Source organism: Pleurodeles waltl, chromosome 7 (genome assembly GCF_031143425.1).
Source record: "Pleurodeles waltl isolate 20211129_DDA chromosome 7, aPleWal1.hap1.20221129, whole genome shotgun sequence".
In the NCBI taxonomy this organism is placed as follows: Eukaryota; Metazoa; Chordata; class Amphibia; order Caudata; family Salamandridae; genus Pleurodeles; species Pleurodeles waltl.
In genome coordinates, this window is record NC_090446.1 from 308,399,110 (window position 1) to 308,424,057 (window position 24,948).

Below are 24,948 nucleotides of genomic sequence, written 5' to 3' on the forward strand. Positions count from 1 at the left end.
ATATATTTCAGTCTTATGGAATATCTTGTTAGGAAGGGAAGGATGAATTGCAGTCATAGGGAAAAGAGAGTCAGAAAGAAAATGAAAAAACAAAGTCACAAGGACAGGGCTCATTAGCAAGGAGAGGATGCAGCACATTAAACAGGAAGGATACTTATTTTGAAGGACATGGGGCCCCATCATGAGTGTGGCGGTCCGAAACCCAGACTGCCAGACCCGTGGGAAGGAGACCGCCGCAGGGCTGATGGGCTCCTAGATATCTGAGGTCTCACCAGTCAGCCCAGTGGAAACCATGTGGCGGCATTGGCCTTAGCTCCTCATAGAGCTGATGCCAAAAATGTTGCACAGAGGGTGCCCCCAACATCCTCGGAATGCACACTGTTTGCCATACCAGACAGTGTGCATTTTGAGGGTGCTGGGCAGGGGGGCCCCTGCCCTGCCCACAACATGGTCTTCGGCAGTGCAGGGTCTCCCAAACCCCCCCTCACCCCCCCCATGATCCCCAGCACTTCCTTTCTGCCAGCCTTTTCATGGCGGGGTCCACCCCATGAAAATGCTGTCGCAAAGGGGACTCGTGATCAGCATGGTGGTGCTGAAATCAGCACCACTAAGGCTGATCACGGCTCCAACTGCTGCCACACGGTTGGGAACCATGTTTCTGGTGGCGGTGGTGATCCTTTAGCGGTCTGACCACCAGGGTCATAATGTGGCAGTCCGATCGCCAGGAGTGTGTCATAATGAGGCCCATGGTAAAGTTAGAGGTATGGAGATTCCTTTGAAAGTCCCACCTTCTGCATACAAACATAGCTAATTAACTTTCAATTCTAATAAACAGAACTACACTAAGGTGATGCAATGATTCTTCTGATTGCCTGTTATAAAACAATACACAAAGTACTGTACACTTGCCACATGCTGTGTTCGATTCTTAGAGAATGGTGAAAGAAAACAAGTGATCAAGGAAAGCAACCGGTTCTCACAATTAACTTTTCTGCTTCTAGGGGGAGTTTTTTGATCTCTCGCATCACTCTCAGATTCCTTTTCCTTCACCAGCTGTGGCCTTCCCAGTGGACAACAACCTTATGGTTTACTTTGGGATTTCCGATTACCTCTTCAATACTGCCAGCTTTGTGTACCAGCAGGCAGGCACCCTGGTCTTCACACTCACAGATGACATGGTAAGGGAAGAGCATGTAAAAAATAAATCCAAAAAAATATGGCATACCCTAATATTTATTCTTTAAGATAGAAAAAAAAGAATGCTCTTTTTTCATTTCATTCCCTGCAAATGTATTTTCAGTCAGTCAGAGGGTTTCGACTTTAAACTTGCAATTCTATGTAACGCACCAAAATTGTTGATAAATGTTTGACGTCTATGGAGCACTAGTATATGGAATGTATGTATATGCATAAACAGGCGGGCATAAGGCCTGTATAGTTATGGTTATGGTATTGTTTACACTGAAAAAGGCATTTTTGTTTGCTAAGAACTTTGGCGCTGCTTGACAAATCTACACAAAACTTTCCAATACACAAGTTCCTCCAAATTGAGTGGCTTGCATGTTCATGAAGTAGTGGACAAACAAAAAGTGGGACCTATGGGAAGCCGTTCATGTCAAAATTACAGCTCCCCATATTGGACACCTCCTGAAATGCATAGCGTGCTGCAAAATGAATATGACACACACCAGAATGAATGTACTATGTGTCAAAATAATTATGATACCTGGCAGAGTGAATCTGAATTGAACCAAAACAAATATGAAACCTGGCAGCATGAATATGCTACTTAGTGATTAATATGAATAACAGACACACCAAATTGAATAAGAAATGTACTGAAATATATATAAATCATACTGAAATGAATATGGCCCTCACTGTAAATAATAAAGCAATCACTGAAATGAATACAATATTCACCAAAAAGAATGGGACATTTCTTGAAATGATTGACTTATGCCAAGAGAAATATGACATACATTGAAATTAATATAGCAGATTGAAAATAATATAAAGTATTGAAATTAATATATTATATTCTGAAAAGGAAACAATGCACATTGAAACTAATACAGTGTACATTGAAATGAGCATTAAACATGTTGCAATTAATCCGAATTGTGCTGAAATGAATATTACCAAGATGGCAATAAATATGAGACACACAGAAATGAACAGGGGATGATTGAAAATTAATATGGCTTGTGTTACAATTAAAGCAACCCCATTGAATTGAAGTTGACATGTCTTCAAATGAGTATGAGCACAGCTGAAATTCACATGAGATTTGTTGACATTAATATGACACGTATTCAAACTAATGTGATACATATTCAAATGAATATGATATATGTTAAAATTGGTAAGTTGCATCTTAAAATTAAAATTAATATGACAAGTGTTAATATGAATATGACATCCATTGAAATAAACTTCACATTGATTGAAAATAATATAACACATGTTAAAATGAATATGACCTACGTTGAAATGAATATGACCTTCATTGAAATTAATTTGACATGTTTTAAAATTAATACGAGTAATGTTAAAATGATCATGACATTTAGCACAATGAATATGGCTTGCATTGAAAGTGATATGATATACATTGACATGATTACAATATATGTTGCAATGGATATGATTAATGTTCAAATTAAGATGTGTTAATATGAATGAAGCATCCATTGAAACAAATATGAGCTCCACATGCTGAAATTAAAATGAAACTTGTCAAAATGAATATATTGTGCTTTGAAATTGATATGATACACAGCAAAATAAATACTGCATATATTGAAATTAATATGACCTATGTTGAAATGGATATGACCCTTGTTAAAATTATTATGACAAGTGTTAAGGTGAATATGACATCCATTGAAATGAATGACATTCATAGAAAGGAATATGACACATGTTAAGATGACTATGAGCCACTTTGAAATTAATATGACACCTGATGAAGTTAGTATGGCCCACATCAAAAGTTATTTGACATTCTGTAACATGAATATCACACGTCCTGAAATTAAAACAAAACTGTGAGATAAATGTAACATGCTTGGAAATGAATTAGGCAAATATTGAAATGAACACAAGCCATGTTTAAATGAATGTGACTGCTGTTTAAATGAATATGGCTTGCTCTGAGCTTATGTCGATTTGCTTTAAAATTAATATTACATATTGAAATTAATGTTAAATATTCTCAAAGAGTCGCATTACGATTTTGGCGGTTTGTGCATCACCATGGCGGCGGTGTGACCGCCATCTGCTTGGCAGTCAGACCACAGTATTATGATGTTGACAGTCCTATAGGGAAAGACTGCCGCAGTCCCGCCAGCACCACCAGGCAGCGCAGACCACAGCGGTGGCGAGGGAGGCAAAAAAGGCCAATGGAGCCGGTGTTTCGGATGGAAACATTATGATGTTGCCTACCGCCAGCGTTACCGTGGCAGTCCAACCACCACATCCCAGCAGGTGGAAACGGAAAGCATAAAGGAAGCAACTCACCTGTAGGCAGTGTTACTTGACCTGTGCCGCCATGGAGCCCATCACACAAACGTCCTGCCGCAGGTGCTGCTCATCGATGGACCCACAGCACCCACATTGCAACACAATGGAAGGCCAATGGCATGCACAATAGGTTGTAAAACTAATATCCAAAGCTCACAATGCAAACAATACCTGCATAATAGTGATGGCGACATCAGAAGCATTCATAGACACATTTCACTTTGCACATGCCCCTAAAACAGCATTTGCATAGGAACTGACCATTCATGTATCTCAGGGACAAACAACATTTGAGCCAAGTGATATGCCTAGCTGGCAAATGTGTAAGTGCAAGTCAAGAAAGCACATACAACGGCAACAGCGTGGTCCAGCCATCTAGATGATGTAGCTGTAAGGTACACACATCAAAGTGGACACAGGGTCAGTCAAATCCAAAGGAAGCTACCACAATTTAACACCCTCCATGTGTGGACAAACAAAAAACTCTAGCTCCTGCACATGAGACGAAAGTACAATCTGTATCAGGGGACAAATCTACACCATACATGCTGACACTGGCAAACACAAGATGAAATACTTACCCTAGCAAGCATAACACAATGCAATGACACCCCAATTGGATCAACACCCACAAATCCATACAGTGAACATCTACCCTTGTCTTGGGTGACCAACACTTCCCACAAATGCAGATATTAAAAAAACAACAGCAAATGTGGTGGGTGTGTCTGTGGGTGTTGTGGCAGTGTCTGGAGGTATGGTGACTGAGGTGTGTGGGGCTGTGGGTTGTGAGCTGTTGTAGGAGGCTGGCCTGGCTTGTAGTGGGTACCTTAAGTACTTACACCTTATACCAGGTCCAGTTATCCCTTATTAGTTAGATGTAGTAGTGTTCTAGCAGCTTAGGCTGATAGAAATAGCTGTAGCGGAGCAGCTTAGGCTGAACTAGGAGACATGCAAAGCTCCTGCAATACAACTTATAGTTACACAGTACGTATACACAATAAAAGACAATACTCAGTGTTACCAAAAATAAAAGGTACTTTATTTTAGTGACACAAGACCAAAATTATCTTAGAGGCAATACTCCTTCTGGAGATAAGTATTATACACAATATATACACTAGACACCAAAAGTGAAAATGACTGTGAAATGTGTGTGCACTATTTCACACAGGCTGCAATGGCAGGCCTGTGCAAGGGTTTGTCTGAGCTCCCTATGGGTGGCAAAAGAAATGCTGCAGCCCATATGGATCTCCAGGAACCCCAATGCCCTGGGTACCTAGGTACCATATACTAGGGACTTATAAGGGGGGTCCAGTGTGCCAATTGAAATTGGTAAATGAAGTCACTAGCCTACAGTGATAAAGTTAAAAGCAGAGAGAGCATAAGCACTGAGGTTCTGATTAGCAGAGCCTCTGTGACACAGTCAAGCACTGTACAGACACACACATTAGGCCATAAACTATGAGCACTGGGGTCCTGACCAGCAGGATCCCAGTGAGACAGGCAAAAACATACTGACATACAGGTAAAAATGGGGGTAACATGCCAAGTAAGATGGTACTTTCCTACAGCGGTATTTCATTATCAGGACATGTAAAATACCCCAGTATATGTCCTACCTTTAAAATACACTGCTATCCTGCCCATTGGGCTGCCTTGGGTCTACCTTAGGGGTACTTTACATGTAGTAAAAGGGAAGGTTTGGGCCTGGCAAGTGTGGCACTTGCCAGGTTGAAATGGCAGTTTAAAACTGCACACACAGACACTGCAGTAGCAGGTCTGAAACATGTTTACAGGGTTGTTCATGCCGGTGGCACAATCAGTGTTGCAGGCCCAATAGTAGCATTTGATTTACAGGTCCTGGGCATACATGTTGCACTATACTAGGGACTTACGGGTAAAACAACTATGCCAATCATGGATAAACCAATCATCAGGTCAATTTAGACAGAGAGCACTTGCACTTTAGCACTGGTCAGCAGTGGTAAAGTGCTCGGAGTCCAAAAGCCAGCAAAAACTAAATGTAGCACATAGTTGAAAACATATATTTATTTTAGTTAATTAATTTGTGTTCATATCAAATACTTTCAGAATATCTAATATTAATTTTAATATGTATTGTTAATTTTAAAGCAAATCAACATTGATTCAAGGTAAGCCATATTTAAACAGTGAGCATTTTAATTTACACATGGCTTGTGTTCATTTCGATATGTGTGTTATTCATTTCAAAGCATGCTATATTTATCTCATATAGGGCCAGATGTATCATCACAGGCCTTTGCGATTCGGTAATAGTGATTTTTAAGGAGTCGCTATTACCGACTCGCAAAGTGGCATGTATCACATTTGCGATTCAGTAATAGCGATTTCTTAAAAATCGCTAATGCTATTACCGAATCGCAAATTGGGATACCGGCCACCTTTCGCAGCTATGGGCCAACAATTTTTTGCATTTCCAAAATTGCGATTTCTGAACCAGGAATCGCAATTTTGGAAATGCAAATCCCCAGGGTGCTGGAGAACTATGGCCCCCTCTGCTGCACCCCAAAAATGTTTTGAGGGACAGGTAAAGTACACACATGCCATAAGGGCATGTGTGCTTTACATGTTCAATTTAAAAATGCATTTCAAATGCATTTTTAAATTTTGCACCAGGTTACCACCTGGTTGCAGTCCATGGTATTTTGCATGTGCAAAATGCTATTCTGCGAAAAATCGCAATTTGCGATTTTTTGCAGCATTGCCTTGCGACCTGGAATTTGCGAATAGCAAATTGCGACTCGCAATTTCCAGGTCGCAATGCAAGAAATCACAATTTTTGCGATTTCTTATTTGTGGTCTGCGAATGCCTTTCATGCATTGCAGACCACTGTTTTGCACTTGCAAACGGCCGAATTTACCGATTCGCACCGTTTGCGAGTGCAAAACTTTTTCATACATCTGGCCCATAGTTTCATATCTATTTCAATAAGTGTCATATAAATTTTAATGAATGTCATATTAATTTTGACATGGGTCATATCAACTTCATCAGATATCATATTAATTTGAAAATGTTTCATATAAATCTTAACATGTGTCATATTGCTTTAAACGAATGGCATATTCGTGTCAGTGAATGTCATATTCATCTTAACACCTGACGTTATAATTTGAATATGGGTCATATCCATTTCAACATAGGTCAAATTCATTTCAACATATGCAATATTCATGTCGCTGTGTATCATAATGATTTCAAAGCACAACATTCATTTTGACAAGTTTCATTTTAATGTCAGCATGGGTCACATTCAGTTTAAGGCATGTTCAATTAATTTCAAAAGGGCTCATATTCATTTCATGGCATATTCATCTTAGCATGTGTCATATTCCTTTCAATAGATGTCTCATTTATATTAACGCATGATATTGATTTTAACATGACTCATACCGATTGCAACACATATTATATTCATGTCAATCTGTATCATATTACTTTCAATGCAAACCATATTCATTTCTTTCAAAATAATGCATTTTCATTTCAGTACCTTATATTCATTTCAAGCTGTCATATTCATTCCAATGTGTGTCATATTCCTCTTGGCATATGTCAGTCATTTTAAGAAATGTCTCATTCTTTTTGACAAATATCCTAAGTGTTTCAGTGATTGCTTTATTATTTACAGTGAGGGCCACATTTATTTCAGTATGATTGATATATATTTCAGTATATCTCTTATTCAATTCTGAGTGTGCTCTATTCAAAATAATCACTAAGTAGCATATTCACTTTGCCTGGTTTCATATTTGTTTTGGTTCAAGTCAGATTCAGTCTGCCAGGTATCATATTAATTTTGACACATAGTACATTCATTCTGGTGTATGTCATATTCATTTTGCAACACGGTATGCGTTCCATGAGGTGTCCTATATAGGGAGCTGTAATTTTGACATGAATGGCTTCCCATAGGGACCAGACAGACATTTCTATTTTACTACTTGTAAGAAGATTCTTTGCTTCTCAATATAGAAAAAAATGACTGCATGGCATTTCAGAAAACATGGAGGGAATGTAGAACGTTACACGAAGAAGTGCCTTTTCTTGGGTTTGTGTAAATCTGTTCAGTAGTTTATGAGAAATTAGAGCTTAAAATGTGAACAGGTTGGGGGTGTGGCCACGGGCGTCAAGTTGGCGGTCGCACTCTAAGAGTGCTCTGGACCTCTCCGTCATCCGCCCGGAAGGCCAAGCCGTGCCGCACCCGTAGCGACAACCTAAGAGACCCCTTGTGGGTCTGTGGGTGCTGCGGGACCTGAGGCTGACAGACCGGGTGAAATCCGACACCGGGAGGCACCCCGGGGAGGATCAGACCCAGAGGCGGGAGAGGAGCGGAGTCGGCGCGACTCGAGGCGGCTCTTCGGGGAGGGGAGCCGAGCCGTGGCCGAGACCTGGGGCTGTCAGGTGCTGTGTTCTGGGCCCCACGCGGAGGGGCGCTGGCTGCGGGACGCCGTGCCGCACCTAGGCGGGGGACCGGAGGAGCGTAGCCGGACGCTGCCAGCCGCTAGTGGGTGCCACCGCCGGGACAGCGGAGAAGACTCTGCGGGGCCGGGACGGTGCCTGGGGCCACGGACGAGAGAGGATCCTGGGCTCCCTTGCCTTTGGGGCCTGCGCCTGGACGTTGGTGAGCGGAAGGTGAGCGGCTGGTCCCCTTGAGGACACTAAGGAGAGCCCAGTCCAGCGAGGGAGACGCATGGAGAAGGGAAGCCTGCCCACGCGGGCCATCTGAGGGAGAGGCCCGGGGCCCGAGGATCGAATTCCCTAACCGGTAGGGAATAAATACCTGAAGAAGCTGGGTTGGAGCCGAGACCCTGCTGAGTCTAGCGAGAACCCTATTGCAGCAGCGGCGGGGGCATCGAGCGGGGACCCCGACGCTGACACAGCGATCTAGCAGTCGCCGAGGTGAGGTGGGCGGTGGACTTCGCGCGGAGGCGACACGTACCGGAAGCGGGCCGGAGCGGGGACCATCTCTCCGCCCATCCTCCTCCTGCGGCAGGATCTCCGGTACCCCCTGAGAGACTTACCCCCGGACCGGGGGAGCGCCAGAGACAGAATGGGAAAGGACAGGGCCACCAGGCAGCCCCCGGCCTCGCAGCAGAAAATAGAACAGTATACCGTCCCAGCGCCCCTTCATGGAGAGACCACATCGTTATCAGGAGCCTCCACACCGGATGGAGTAAACGCAATCCTAATGGCTATTCAGTCCTCACATCTGGCAGTGGAGTCCAAGATAGGAGAGGTCGGTGTGAATATGGGCCTCATTAGGCAAGACTTCAGGAATTCAGTGGGCCGCATAACAGAGGTTGAAACTAGGGTCTCACAGACGGAGGATGACCTTGCTAAGCTTAAAATTAAAGTGGCCCAACTGCAAACCCGAACTGGCGAACTCCATCGAAGGGCCGAGGACGCTGAAAATCGCTCCAGGAGGAACAACCTGCGTTTTGTGGGATTTCCAGAGGGAGTGAAAGAGAACAAAGCAGTCGAGTTCTTGGAGAGCTGGATCAAATCCTGGATGCCGGACCAGTCGCTGTCGCTGTGGTTCTCGATTGAAAGGGCGCACAGGTTTCTGGCCCCCCGGCCGCCCCGCGGGGCCCGCGCCGGCCGATGATAGCTCGCTTTATTAACTTCAGAGACCAAGACAGAGTACTTGCAGAAGCCAGGCACGTGGCTGATCTCCTATGGGACAATCACAAAATCCTGGTGTTCCCGGATTACACCCGCAAGGTACAGAACAGACGCTGGTCTTACGAGCAGGTCAAGGAGCAATTAAGAGCCATGAAGCTCTCTTACATGCTGTTGTTCCCCGCACGCTTGAAGATCATCCTAAACGGGAAAGCTCACTTCTTCGACTCACCGGAGGAGGCATGGACTTGGCTGACAGAGGAGGTTCCGAGGCCCAGCTGAGAGCCTAAGGAGCCAGCAGAAGCTTCGGCTGAGGACCGCGTGCTCCCCCGAAGGGAGAGGAATAGAAGCCGTTGATGTGCAGAACTGGAGGTCGCGGCGGAGCAGAACCTGCGGCCCGGATGAGTGGAGATCGGGAGGTCGCACCAGAGTCGAACACAGAGGCAGCAACGGGAATCATACTGGAAGGGAGAGACACCAACCAAGAGACTAGCGAGGGTGACCCAGGCCTGTCCCAGGCGCTGGGCTGAGGAAACTTCTCAGCCAGAGCTGGACTGCAGAGCCCTACTGGAAGGGCACTTGATGGGGACTCTCCGAGTATATACTGAATATTTGCTGTGAGACTAAGTTCTGAAGCCCGAAGGGGGCACTATGGCTAACCTTCTAAACGAACAGTGCAAGAGATCCGTGTTTCAGGAGGGGTCCATCACTCCACACTAACGCCAGGTTTAGTAGATAAAACTGGTTAGAATGGGTGTTAGGGCGACAGATGCTTCTTGGGTGGGAGTATGGGGTGGGGGGAGTTGGGAGGAGTTATGTTTACACCACAGTTACAAGTTAATGTATGCTTAGGTTTCTTGACCCGTAAGAGTTTCTTTTTTCCTTCCTTTCCTCTTCTTTCCTGTCCCACGTCGCGAAATACCTGGAGGGGAACCCCTTTGGTGTGGCCCAGCTTACACACCATTCATGTGCTGCATCCAAAGATTAAAATTCTGTCCTGGAATGTAAACGGCCTCCTGGACAAAATTAAGAGATCAGCGATATATATATAGTACCCTGCGCAGGCATGCCCCCGCAGCGATTATGCTACAAGATACTCATCTACTCGGGACCAGATGCCCCATGCTGGCCAGAGGAGGATATGACAGAGTCCATCACGTGGGCTTCTGTAGAAGCTCCAGGGGTGTGGCTATACTGCTTCACCGCTCACTGCCAATCACAATAACAGCCATGCGCGCTGACACACAGGGTAGATACATAATGGTGGCTGGGCATATACATGGGAGACCCATAAATCTAGTGAGTGTATACGCCCCCCGCGGGACTGGAGACCTTTCTGGCTTCCCTCAAACAGATTATAGCAGACCTTCCCCAGGAGGGGACTTTAATACAGTACTACACCCTGAGCTAGATGTATCAGGAAATAAAACGGCCGGCCGCTCGTCCAGAGCGTCGACGCTCAGAGATTGGGCGGATAGCCTCGGCTTGTGTAACATATGGCGAACCTGGCACCCCAACACTAGGCAATACACACACACGTCAGCGGCACATGGGTCACATGCCAGAATAGACCTCCTATTCGCCCCAGCGCTAGATATACTTAATGTTACAGGAGTTGAGATCCTTCCGCACGGGGTGTCCGACCACGCACCTATACAGGCGTGCCTGGGCAATACCGACCCGACCAACAGACCCACTTGGAGGCTGAATGCCTGGTACCTACAGGAGGAGGATTACAAAGAGGCAGTGAGAACCCGTTTGATACAATACTTTGAGGACAATGTAGGCTCAGTGCAGTCGCCGGGCGCGGTCTGGGCAGCATGTAAGGCAACAATTAGAGGCCATGCCAAACACCTCATCCGAGTGAGGAAACAAGCCCATATCTCCCAAATAGCCGAACTAGAATCGCAGACATTGCACCACGAACGCAGGCATCTGGCCTCTCCCTCAGCCCAGGGCCTTCGCCAGCTCCTGAAAATGCGCCTCTCCCTCGGGCCAGGACCTTCACCAGCTCCTGAAAATGCGCGAAGAGGTCAAAGCCCTCACCCTAGAATCAGCCAAGCTCATGTGGAGGGCCTCCATTGCCCGAGTATATGGGTGGGGGGACAAAAGTGGGAAACTCCTGCACTGGCTGGCCACACGTCCACTGGCCAACAGAATTATACCCGAGATCGGGTCCGGAGGGCTCTTCAGAACCCCTAGGGACATTGCACAAAGCTTTGCAGCTTACTACGCACACAGACACAGAACACAGACACAGAACACCCACGGACCCAAACGGAGAGGGACTCCCTCCTCCTCGACGAAATTACCCTTCCCAAGGTGTCACTCATAGTCAAAGATGCGCTTGACGAGCCACTAACCTTGAAGGAAGTGACTACTGCAATAACCGCACTAGCTTCGGGTAAGACCCCCGGCCCAGATGGCTTACCAACAGAGTTATATAAAAGCTGCAGTGACACAGTAGGGCAACACCTCCTTAACATGTATGAGGAGGCCGAGAGCAGGGGCCATTTTCCACTTGGTATTGACCAAGCCACAATTGCTGTGATCCCTAAAACCCAGCCACCATTGCGGAACTGTGCGGATTAAAGTCCCATATCCCTTTTAAATATTGAAGTTAAGATACTCTATTCGATCCTCACAGCAAGGCTAAAACCAGCCCTCTCAGCGCCGATCCACCCGGACCAATGCGGCTTCATGCCAACCAGAAGCACCAGACACTGCATTAGACGCCTACACCTAGCCCTGGCACACCGTGATACCCTAGCCGACTCATCGAAAGCTCTTCTCCTCCTTGATTTCGAGAAGGCGTTTGACACAGTGGATTGGTCATACCTACATCAGGTCCTGGAGGGCAACGGGATTGGCCCCAGATTTAGGAGACTCGTGAAACTTCTGTACTCACAACCGACGTCCAGAGTACAAGTAAATGGAACCGTGTCGGACCCTTTTCACATAGGGCGAGGCACGCGTCAGGGTTGTCCCCTATCCCCAGTCCTCTTTGCGCTAGTGATAGAACCGCTTGCCAAACTGCTCAGAGAGGACCCTCTGATTGAGGGATGGTCCTGGCCCTCTGGCTCAGAAGACCGCATGGCACTCTATGCAGACGATGTTCTCTTATACATTGCGAACCCAGCCACGAGCGGTCCGCGTATTCTGCAGATACTTGATCTTTTCTCGGAGGCATCTGGCCTCACTCTGAACAACCGTAAGTCCCTACTTGTCCCGTTGCACCCTGCGAGGGATTGCATTGATTGGCAGCAGACCATCCCCATTCGACGAAACAGTTTTAAATATCTGGGGATCTCAGTCTCCCTTGTACCAGAGTTAGCGTGGGAACTCAATGTGGCACCACTCGTAACTAAAGCTAAAACCGACCTCCAGCATTGGAAATCCCTGCCCATTAACTTACTTGGGAGAGTCGCTCTCTTTAAAATGATGGTTCTCCCCAGATTTCTCTATCTGCTGCAGAATTTCCCATTCCGAATCCCCAAAAAATGGTTTAAAAACCTGGATTCAATGATCCGCCAATTTCTATGGAAAAGTGCCTGTCCGCGACTGGCACTCGCTACATGCCAACGTAGCATGTGCGAGGGGGGTCTCGCGATGTCAAACTTTTACTACTACCACCTTGCGACGCAACTTATTGTGGTGAACGACTGGGTTGGAGGAGGCTGGTCGGATCCGGCCTATAGACTTGAGCTTGGCACTCTGAAATACGCAGGAGTATTCTACGCCCTCTATGGATGTCCAATTCCCAACTCCACCCCGGAGGTAACTAAGGTGACGCTCCTGGGATGGAGAGAGGCTCAGAGGATTACCGGTTGGTGGAAACGAATCACCAGTCAGACCCCGTTATGGCACGGTAATCTCATGGCTGAGGTCAAGAAACTGCAGGGATTCCAGAAATGAGACGAAATCGGAATCTTCACACTTGGGGATGTCTGGGAGGGTTCGCACATGAGATCCTTTGAGGGCCTCCAGAGCGCCTTCTCCATGAACAAATCGCAGTTCTATAGATACCTCCAGATCCGTCATGCTCTAACGACACACATGCGTACTGACACGCCCATACCAGACCATTCGCCAATGGAGGCAAAGGTACTAATGGGCAACCTGGGCAAGGGAGGAATCTCACAAATATACCGCTCACTGATTTCCAATACCCTTAGTCCAATGACCAGACTTCGCAACAAGTGGGAGGGGTGGGTGGGAAGAATTGAGGAGGGGGACTGGAATGATGCCTTAGCAGCCCCTGGTACCCTAACTATATCCTCCAGGCTCCGTTTGGTAAAATCCTACTTTTTACATGCTGTATACATGACACCCAAGAGACTGTGCGAGGCAGGCCTCTGCTCCACGGCTGCCTGCCCAAGATGCTCCCAGCCGGAAACCGACTTCTACCACATGATATGGTTATGCCCGATCATAAAAGACTACTGGAAAGAGGTTGCAGCACAAATCTCTGGGGCCCTGCAAACTGATTTAATTCCCGAACCGCTCCTGTTCCTACAGGGGGTTGCAGGAGACACAGATTTGGGAAGAATTAAGAGATCCTTTGTGGGAATAGCATGTCTGGTTGCCAAAAAGGATATTATGACCAAATGGATGACAGAGGGAGCTCTATCCCTAAATAAATGGAAACTGGGGATGGACTGGTGTGCACAACAAGAGAGAGTGGTGCATGAGGTCAGGGGGTGCCCGGGCAAATATGATAAGATTTGGGGGGGATGGGAGGCCTTAAGAGATGACTAGATTACAAAGGATACCAATTTACATTCGAAATGCCAATTCCACTGACAGACCCAAATACTCACTGACCTGGACCCTCTGTTCAGTCATGTACTGGGTCCAGGGGAGCCCAGCCCCACACAACTGAGAGGGTTCGATTACCATAGGGTAGACCCGCGATCGAGACTGGCCGCTGGGCGCCAAAAATGCCCCAAACATTTGCAACCCACATCACGAAGCACCCGTGGACAGGAGACACTCTTTTCCCTTTATTTAACTCTCACACCTTTTCTCTTTGGTTTGTTTCTTTTGCATTGTTTTAACCCAACTCCAGTGATCCTATTAAATCCGAAGTAAGTTTTATGCACATAGTAGGACGCTATGCAATAATGTGTATCACTTGGCTTGGAAATGTTCATGTAAATCTTTCTGGAAAACAATAAAGCTTCTTTATTTTAAAAAAAAATGTGAACAGGTTAAATTATCAAGATACATTAACAATTTGAAAACCATAGTTTATTTGCCTATAACCTTAACACTGTTTCACAAATTGGTGCGAAATTTGGCAGATGCATGACATGTTTTCTTTACTGTTAGTATATTGTAATTTATGGAGATTCGTCAAGGGGTTTAGAGTTAAAAGAGGTGGTCAGAAAGCGTTAATTTGCTAATAACTGTGACATCATTTAACAAATTCACATGAAATTTGGCAACATTTAACAAATTAAGTTTTCTGTCGGTATGACAAGTTTCGTGCTGATCCATCAAGGGGGTAAAGTTAGCAAGCATTGACAAAGCCAATGGGTCTTGCCTATGCAAGAGCTAATGGCTACGTCAATGTATTTTAGCAATGTTATACAACTGTGCAGCTCCTGTGCAGCAAGGCTGAAAGTAAAGAAAACAAGCATTTGCAATGCAACGGGTCTCGCGTTTGCTCATGGTAGAGCTGATCACGTTGTAAACTCCTAACCTGACTTTTCATCTATCGGCAAAAGTGCTTTTATGTACGTAACCCGAAAAAGTGAAATTAACTGTGTAAAGCGCTCGACTTCTGCCAAGTGAAATCGCCGCTAGGAAAATAGAGAAAAAGTAGTCCACGATCCGACAGAAAACAGCGAGTCTCGCATGTTTTCTGTACTTGGTCGCTGCGCTCGAGGAAGGCTAACCACCAGAAAAGGCATGACGTGTGCATGCTTTCCACTGATGAAAGCAAGCAGATTTTACTAGGCAAGCCCACGAACCAATCAAACACACTGACGTGATGTCGAAAGGGCTCCAAGCCCTTTTCTAACAACTAAAGCGCCTCGCTGCGATAGGCATGCACGAGCTCATGCAATGCAGGCTCAACCCTAAAAAGTGCCATGATGCATCCAGCCTTGTTGCACAAATACACTGTTCTACAACAGTGCTAAAAGACATTGACAAAGCCAATAGCTCTCACACAGACAAGACCTATTGGCTTTGACAATGCTTGTTTTAAACCAATGCAGGCTTTTGAGATAACAGCAGGATGATGTCCAAGCTGGAACAAGACGTTCCTATTTAAAAAAAACTATTCTGCAATGTTTAAATGCCAAAATGGAAATAAACAAGCACTGGGAAAGCCAATTGGTTTACCCTATGGGCAAACTATTGGCTTTGTCAAGCAGGTGCGGTGGAAAACGGGAGAGTGGGTGGAGGTGGAGAACAGGAGGGCACGTAGGGGTGGGTGGAGGTGGAGAACAAGAGGGTGGGTGAAGGTGGAGAACTTTGGCGGCAGACATGTAGGGGTGGAGAATGGGAAGGTATAAAAAGCTCTACGATGCAGGCATAGCCCTTTTTTACCGTCTGTCTGTTGGGAGGGGGAATAAGAAACAGAGACAAAGGTCAGAGGGGGGATGGAAACAGTGACAGGGCATGTTCAACCTCCATGCCCTACTTTAGGGAGTGTCACAAGTAATTGAGACAGAGACAATAAACAGCAGAGCTGTCTCCTAAGTATATGAGACACACCAAGACTAGATGCCTGGCCCCCTCTATCCCCAACTATTAGTGAAATGGCTCAAGAGCAATACACCCACCATAGCCATGTAACCTGAATGCTGCAACCAGACTCTGCCTTTCATCCTTCAGAGGTCAATGAAATGAGTACACTTGAGTTTGGTAATTGTCACATATGTTATGCTAGTGCTGAGACATTCTTGATGTTATTATTATTGGAAATCACACTTTAGATATGTTTACAAGCAGGCACTCCTGAGTGCTCACATTGCATGATCAGCCTCAGTGGAGCCTTTGATGATGATCAGTTGGCGGAAGAGGTGGGCGGGAAGAAAGGTCACGCGTCGAGAGCTATGTGAACTGCACCGCCAGTCACCCCCGCACCTCCACTTATCATTACTCCTACTGCTCCTCCTGCCCCATTCAAAAGAATAGGAAGTTTCCAACTTATTCCAGCTACCTAGACAGCTTAGCTGGTTCATGCCTCTGCTGAAGAGATTTGTAAACAATGATGTAGCTTAGTATGTCGTTGGACTACATTTACCTGTCATATATATATTTTTTGCAGTTTTATATAGCACATACTCAACCTGAAGGTAGTGGATCACTTTACATAAGCACCAGTTACATTACATTAGGACACATTCATTTTGGTAGGCACAGTGAGATTTTGGGCTACATGTACGTAGCATTTTGCACATCGCACACAGCGAATCGGGCCATTTGCGGTGTGCAAAATGCACTTTGGCATGTTCAAACCCATGACCCTGATCTCATGGACGGCAGAGATACACTGTACATAGTCACTAGGAGAGTTTCCTGTCCTTCCTACAGGTTGAACCAGCTCTGGGTCAACATCAGAAGGACCAGTGAGAAGGCTGACGTCTAGCATTATGAGAGGTGGTCATGTAAACAACTTAGTAGCAAGTTCATTTGTTCTGCACTGAATCCTCCATAGTACTTTCCATTGTTTGCATCCCTGTTGTTGTTGCGTATTGGTTGGCCTGAACATTAGGGAGAAGAAAATAAGGAACCCTTTTCACTGCAAATATAAATGCCACCTCCTGAGAGGCATTTGCATGTCACATTGGTCAATTTTACACATGGCCCAACTCACAAAGAGATTTTCTACTCGTAAAGTTACGAGAGAGGATTCTCTGCACTCGTGGTGAGTCTCCACTCTCATTGTGGAATCACCGTACTCAGAGCTGCGATTCTGCCACGAGCGCGGAGATTCGCCACTTTATGAGTCATAGGTCCCTTTGTGAATCAGGCCCATATTGACTATTGGTTACTCCAAATCAGTAAAACAGTGATCAAATGTGGTTCCACCTTCACAGACCAGAGTAACCTAGTCATTTTGAACAGTTTGTTGGCGAATTAAGTACCTGGACAGGATTTCAGCTTGAGTTTTAAAACAGCAGGGTACAAATGTAGAAGTGTTCCAACTGCCAAACCATATATCTTTTGCACAGATGTGGGAGATTGTCCCTCAACGTGTTTCATTGAAACTTAACTGCCATAACCACAACTAATGTCTAGGGCTAAAGCAAAATATCAGAGTCCATAACCCACCTGCAGGTTGAACTTCACAAGCTGGGATAAGTGGTTCACTGAGCAAGGAATGACTCAAGTTATTCTAACATCTATAGGTTATAGTCCTGAACAGAATGGTCTCTGTCTTGCTGGAGTTGAAATGTAGACTTCTCTGTACTAGTCGCTAATTTAATTCTTAAGGAGAAAGAGCCCACAGGCCCGCCATGTCAGCAGAGTGACATGGAGCCTCTGCTCCCCTGGGCGAGTACACTCTGCAATATTTAGAGATCTCCACAAGGCAGGCAGTGTTCTCCCTGCTTTCAGGGCTGCACCAGAGCTGTGGCTCCACTGGAGGTGTATAGCTTGGCTGAGCAGGTCTTGTTTGCTGAACTCCCCTAGCACACTTTATTGTTTCTCGATTACAAATTTTCAAAAAAGAAATTTGGTCTGAGAGTTTAAAAAACAATGGCTCTGATGTACAGGGAAATTTCTCCCTGAGACTTTGGTGGGCGGGGTCCTGTGGTGGGTGGGGGTAGGGGAGTGGGAGAGGGGGAAAAGAGTGCAGGGGATAAGCTCATTGTGCTACCCAGGACCACCATGCTCACATTGCAGTCAGGGGTAAGGAAACTATGCGACAGTCACTCTGGCCTAAACAGGTAAACAGGGTGGAGAGAGGACAGCTCTAACCTGGTGGCTCTTTGGATGATTGGCCTTCAGATCAAAGATTTAAGCTAGGGGAGCCAACATAGTTGAAGCACGACAGGTTTGGTGTGGAGGGACTTAAGGGCATTTGCTGGTTTATGGGGCTGTTCCCACATAGTCGAATTTCAAATGACAATAAAAGTGTTATCCTCAAAAGATCCTGTATTATTCATGATCTTGGTATAGTGTTGCTTATCATTTATTTAGGGATAAATTTACCCAGAAACTGAGAGGTACCATACATTTTCCTACCTCTTAGGAAATAATGTTGCAAAAGACGAGAGGATTTGAACAGGAAACGTCCAAACCACTGCAAGCAGGAGTTACATCCCTGAGCCATTTCCAGGAGTTTGGTAATATCCACAGTGCCAAATGCCATTGAAAATTAGATGGTGGGACACCCCTCATAGACTGTCTGCAGTAGATCATCTTTCACTTTTTAAAGAGTTCCCTCAGTTCCTTTTCCTGGTCTAACAGTAGCCTGGATTGGCAAATGTGGACATTCTGGCACATGCCGTGTCTCAACACATACAGGGAGTGCAGAATTATTAGGCAAGTTGTATTTTTGAGGATTAATTTTATTATTGAACAACAACCATGTTCTCAATGAACCCAAAAAACTCATTAATATCAAAGCTGAATATATTTGGAAGTAGTTTTTAGTTTGTTTTTAGTTTTAGCTATGTTAGGGGGATATCTGTGTGTGCAGGTGACTATTACTGTGCATAATTATTAGGCAACTTAACAAAAAAATATATATACCCATTTCAATTATTTATTATTACCAGTGAAACCAATATAACATCTCAACATTCACAAATATACATTTCTGACATTCAAAAACAAAACAAAAACAAATCAGTGACCAATATAGCCACCTTTCTTTGCAAGGACACTCAAAAGCCTGCCATCCATGGATTCTGTCAGTGTTTTGATCTGTTCACCATCAACATTGCGTGCAGCAGCAACCACAGCCTCCCAGACACTGTTCAGAGAGGTGTACTGTTTTCCCTCCTTGTAAATCTCACATTTGATGATGGACCACAGGTTCTCAATGGGGTTCAGATCAGGTGAACAAGGAGGCCATGTCATTAGATTTCCTTCTTTTATACCCTTTCTTGCCAGCCACGCTGTGGAGTACTTGGACGCGTGTGATGGAGCATTGTCCTGCATGAAAATCATGTTTTTCTTGAAGGATGCAGACTTCTTCCTGTACCACTGCTTGAAGAAGGTGTCTTCCAGGAACTGGCAGTAGGACTGGGAGTTGAGCTTGACTCCATCCTCAACCCGAAAAGGCCCCACAAGCTCATCTTTGATGATACCAGCCCAAACCAGTACTCCACCTCCACCTTGCTGGCGTCTGAGTCGGACTGGAGCTCTCTGCCCTTTACCAATCCAGCCACGGGCCCATCCATCTGGCCCATCAAGACTCACTCTCATTTCATCAGTCCATAAAACCTTAGAAAAATCAGTCTTGAGATATTTCTTGGCCCAGTCTTGACGTTTCAGCTTGTGTGTCTTGTTCAGTGGTGGTCGTCTTTCAGCCTTTCTTACCTTGGCCATGTCTCTGAGTATTGCACATCTTGTGCTTTTGGGCACTCCAGTGATGTTGCAGCTCTGAAATATGGCCAAACTGGTGGCAAGTGGCATCGTGGCAGCTGCACGCTTGACTTTTCTCAGTTCATGGGCAGTTATTTTGCGCCTTGGTTTTTCCACACGCTTCTTGCGACCCTGTTGACTATTTTGAATGAAACGCTTGATTGTTCGATGATCACGCTTCAGAAGCTTTGCAATTTTAAGAGTGCTGCATCCCTCTGCAAGATATCTCACTATTTTTGACTTTTCTGAGCCTGTCAAGTCCTTCTTTTGACCCATTTTGCCAAAGGAAAGGAAGTTGCCTAATAATTATGCACACCTGATATAGGGTGTTGATGTCATTAGACCACACCCCTTCTCATTACAGAGATGCACATCACCTAATATGCTTAATTGGTAGTAGGCTTTCGAGCCTATACAGCTTGGAGTAAGACAACATGCATGATGAGGATGATGTGGTCAAAATACTAATTTGCCTAATAATTCTGCACTCCCTGTATATATTTTGAAAGTATAAATGTGGTGCCTTTGTGCAGCACTGTCTTTGCCATGCAGAAATCTTCACGTACTTCTGGACTTTTGTCTGCCCCCAAAATTTTATCTCAGCTAGCTTCCCTGACTTTTTGAAATACTACATGAATATCAGTTAAATATAGCACTCAAAATCAGTCAGAATATCGACCACTAAAATATCGTGAAGGTAAGCACATGTAATTAAGAATAGATTTGTTATACTGCTCCACATATATGAACCTTCACAGTATATTTATCTTCAAATTACACAGACATGTAGTTAATGCAAGTAAACCTAAAGCTGCATATACCAGCGGCGGCACCAGCAGCAGCCACTGCAAACCTTTAACAACGAAATTATAATAAACCAGGTTTATTATTGTTTAGTTGTTAAAGAGGCGGGGCATTGGGGATGACGGTCACGAGGAGTAGTGCACTGTGCTGTTCCTTTAGTTCACATGTATGTTTGGCTAACAGTCTCGGGCCGGCCAAACTCACATGCGCACTGTGCTCTCTCCAGTCCGCCACTATGTTGCCGTACTGGAGAGAGGAGGCACTGGCTCCCAGTCTGCCTGGCAGCACTCTGGTTGGGTGGTCAAGCCAATCCTAACGCTGCTTTGCCCCCTGGCAAGAAAAAGTAGCAGTGGCGCGGTGAGGAAGCGAGGTGGGTACTTTTTTTTTTTTTAATGTAATGTTTCCTCCTCCCCTTCCCTCCACCTGCCGCCCTGCCCATTAACTGCACAGCATTTACCTTCATGATATGGGGGTTAGTCGATATTCAGGCTACAACATTTTTGTGCGTGATATTCTGACATATAACCGATCTTTCTTTGCCAGCCTTGCGGGGAAGCTGCACGGAGTGCATACTATTTACCTCCCACGCTCACGCATTTGTTATTGCCAGGCTGACACTTTCCTCCACAAGGCTGTGGAAAAAGTGATAACGCGAGACGAACTGTACGACTCTAGACCAAAGAAATACAGAACTACTAGTTCTGCTTGTTTAACATCAGTGCGCCGTTTTCATTGAAGAAAACATGGAGGCGGTCAGGGCCTCAGGAAGATTAAAGTTGTGAAGATTGCTGTGTTATAAGTACAGTTCTAAAAAAATGGCGATTAAAGGCACCGTTTAAAATAGGAAGATAATTGGCATTGAGATGTACAAGCTTTTTGTAGTTCCCATCCGTTTCGATGTTTCAGCACAAGGTATGTTTATCATCACACTGTATCTGAGACTGGCTGCTGAATAATGGAAACAGGAAGTCAGCTGCCAAGTGAGTGTCGAACTACAGCTGGCACGTGTCCTAGATCACAACAGCAAAGAAGGTGGCTTGAAAGCTGCTTCTCTTTGAAGACTGCTTCTGATGTACTTAGAAGAGGTGAATCTTGGAAGCTCCATTAAAAGTGTAGCAACTCCTTTTGCCGGCACAGTCTCGTGCTCCTTCCACTGCAATCAGTAAGTGAACTGGCACCATGCACTACAGCATGCATGGCTCCTCCTCAAACCGTCAGGGTGCCACTGTGAGAGCTGTGGAAGGCAGGAGGAACTACCAGGTTCCATATCTCACTCCTGAAGAAGGTGAAACTTTTTCTTCCTAAAGAAGACTTCCACCCAGATGGAGGTAACGACTTATCCACTAGTCTTCCAGATACCATCCTTGCGCTCACAAATGGTATCCTATAGCAGCAGCATGGTTCATAAGGAGACTGAAGACATCAAACCGTATCACCGCATACTAAAGGATCTATGCTGGCTTCCTCTGCGAACCCGCATCATTGTCAAAACTAACAGCATCACAAACAAGCCATTAAACCAACAGTCCTTGCTTTCCTAGCAAGTAAGATAGCCATGCTTTATACTATGAGCACAGGCTTTGTTAAACAGGAAACAAAATACCTCAAGAAGGAAAAAGGGAACACTGCCCTTTTTTGGTCAGACATCCAGACAGCATCCCGTCAACATCTGAAGGGCCCGACTCTTATTTACTTCAGGAAAAAGCTGAAAACTCATCTCTTCGAAGATGCCGTTTTTCACACAGCCTCCCTACCTTGTCACCCTTCTCCTTATTGTATCCTTCGCCCGAGGCTTGCCCGTGTACAGCGCTCTGTTGCTTTGCGCTATACAACACCCACATATAGATATGGTTTGCATAGTGATATTTTTAAATCAAATTAGCATGTGAAGTATACTTGCTCCATTTATTTTCTTGCCTCATTTGTTGCATGTTGTGCCTTCAAGCTCAACAGCATGCTCGCAGTGTTCATTAAATAAACATCATAATTTTATCATAATTATGAGAAGACTGAACTTAGTTCTTTGGATAAGCTGTTTCCAGCATAAAGGTTCCCAGCCTTCAGTCACGTAGAAACATCTGTATTATGCAACCTACAGGTCATCATGAATTAGCATCATACAAAAATATCACATGACAGCAGACACGTTCTGTTACAAAAGAGCCACCGAACAAACACGGAGGGTTTAGTCTGGTACGCTTGAGCTTTGAGGAATGGTTGATTTAGTTTACTTTGCTGCGTGGTGTTTCTTGCTTGAAATAATATTTTCTACTAAATATAACAATTATCGTTCGTTGGTAGTCTTTTGTGTTTAAGTCGGTTGGAGGGTGTGGATTAGTGAGCAGTGAAATGGGGATTCTGATGGTGTAGGAAGCCCTAGAAATAAATGATAAGAGTCAGGAATCGCTCAGCTGTACAGACCTAAGAGGCTGCACCCTGCGTATGAAGAGTTTGGTCCAATTGTCTAAGGGGCATATTTATACTCCGTCTGTGCCGATTGTGCATCAAACATTTTGACGCACAATCAGCGAAAACGTTGCCCCGTATTTAAACTTTGACGTCCGAGCCCGCGGATGACAAAATTCCACTGTGTGCGTCATTTTTTGGATACGGCAACCCGCCTTGCATTAATTATATGCAAGGTAGGCATTCCCGTCCAAAAAATGGCTTAAAGGGCCGTGCGTCGTATTTATGCTTTCGGGGCAAAATGACGCACGGCCGGGAGGCGGAGCCAGAAAATGACGCATAGCCCGATTTGCGTCAAAAATTAACGCCTGGGTCAGGGCAGGCGTTAAAATGGGGCAAACACACCTGTATTTAATCAGAACACGCAGAACAAACAGCAGAGCAGCAGAGCAGCAACAGGGAGCCATAGAGGTGATACTAATCCAGCGTGCACGCAGAGCCCAGCAGCAACAACAGCAGCTACCACAACACCAGCAGGGACCCCAAAGGCAGCGCAGAAGGCAGGAGAGGATATTCTGCCCAAGAACCACCCTTTAGGGCCTCAGGGAACACGACATCATCCAGAGGTACCGGTTGAACTGGCAGGCCATTCAGCAGCTGCTGCGCAACATTGAACAGCAGTTGGCCCCCACTTTGGTGACACCCCGCACCATCCCAACAGAAACAAAGCTGCTTGCCGTACTTCATATGCTGGCAAGTAGCTCTTTCCAAACAACTGGTGCCCTGGTTGGCGGAATATCACAACCATCATTCTCCGCCTTTTTGCCCAAAGTACTGGATGCCATCATTCGACTGACACCCGCCACATCTGCTTCCCTAACACACTGCAGAAGCAGCAGGAAACAAAACAGGGGTTCTGCCTCATCAGTGGCTTCCCACACGTCCTTGGTGCAATCGACTGCACACATGTATGCCTTGTGCCACCTGCTGCAACTGAACACCTCTACCGCAACAGGAAGCACACACATTCCATCAACGTGCAGGCCATAGTCGATCACCAGGGATTGATCACCAACATCGTGGCTAAATATCCCGGGAGTGTACATGTCTCATACATCTTCCCTCACTGCACCATCAATCAACACTTCCAGGATGGACGGTGTGGCAATGGACTACTTGTTGGTAAGTACAAAAACATACTTATATACACACTGCACAGCAACCCTCTAAGACACACAACACATACACCACAACAGCAACATGTAAACAGGAACACACTGAGGTCGTGACATCGCTAGCCATGTTTCTTAGGTCACCATTGAACCAGTCACACATCGGAAATTACTGTACAGTCTAATGTTAAGACGTCAAAGATCACAACGTGTGGAGTGGGTTGCCCAAATGTCACCTTGCAAAATGTAAGTGTCCCAAAGACCTTTACATTAATCTATTGCCTAAGTCTAAAGGTATGGGCTGGCCAGGGTACATTGATATGAACGTTTTAACAACACTGTCAATTTTAACTGTGCATGGAACTATCATCTCACCCCCAGTGAAGACACACGGACACCTGTATGACAAGTCACAATGCTAGGGAGGGCACACTGTACTGCAAATCCCAAAACATACTGCTGACAAACGGTTAGCAGACAAACACTCGTTCAGCAACGGAAATAACACAATGCAGATGGTACATCCTACAAGCATAGGATGCCACATTATTACACAAAAGAGTCACAGACAACACAAGACAACTATTGCAATGAAAGGTCATTTCAATAGTGCCAGCTACATCAACATGATCCCAATCATTTTCTCTTGCAGCTGATCAGGGGTATGGCATCCAGCCATGGATCATGACACCATTTGGCAGCCCACTGCTGCAGAGCGTGCCTACAACGACGCCCATAGGAGGACACGCAGCATTGTCGAGTGGACCTTCAGCATCCTCAAGTCAAGGTTCCGCTGCCTCGACATCAATGGTGGTATCCTCC

The 24,948-nt window shown here is 45.4% G+C and overlaps 1 protein-coding gene across 1 annotated transcript in view; it reads left to right on the forward strand.

The window, feature by feature from the left end:
• Positions 1-24,948, forward strand: part of LOC138304050 (bactericidal permeability-increasing protein-like) — a 324,414-nt gene that overhangs the window by 153,409 nt on the left and 146,057 nt on the right. The window contains exon 8 of the mRNA XM_069243745.1: positions 1,002-1,178. Coding sequence (XP_069099846.1) covers positions 1,002-1,178 — 177 coding nt within the window. The remainder of the gene's footprint in view (positions 1-1,001; positions 1,179-24,948) is intronic.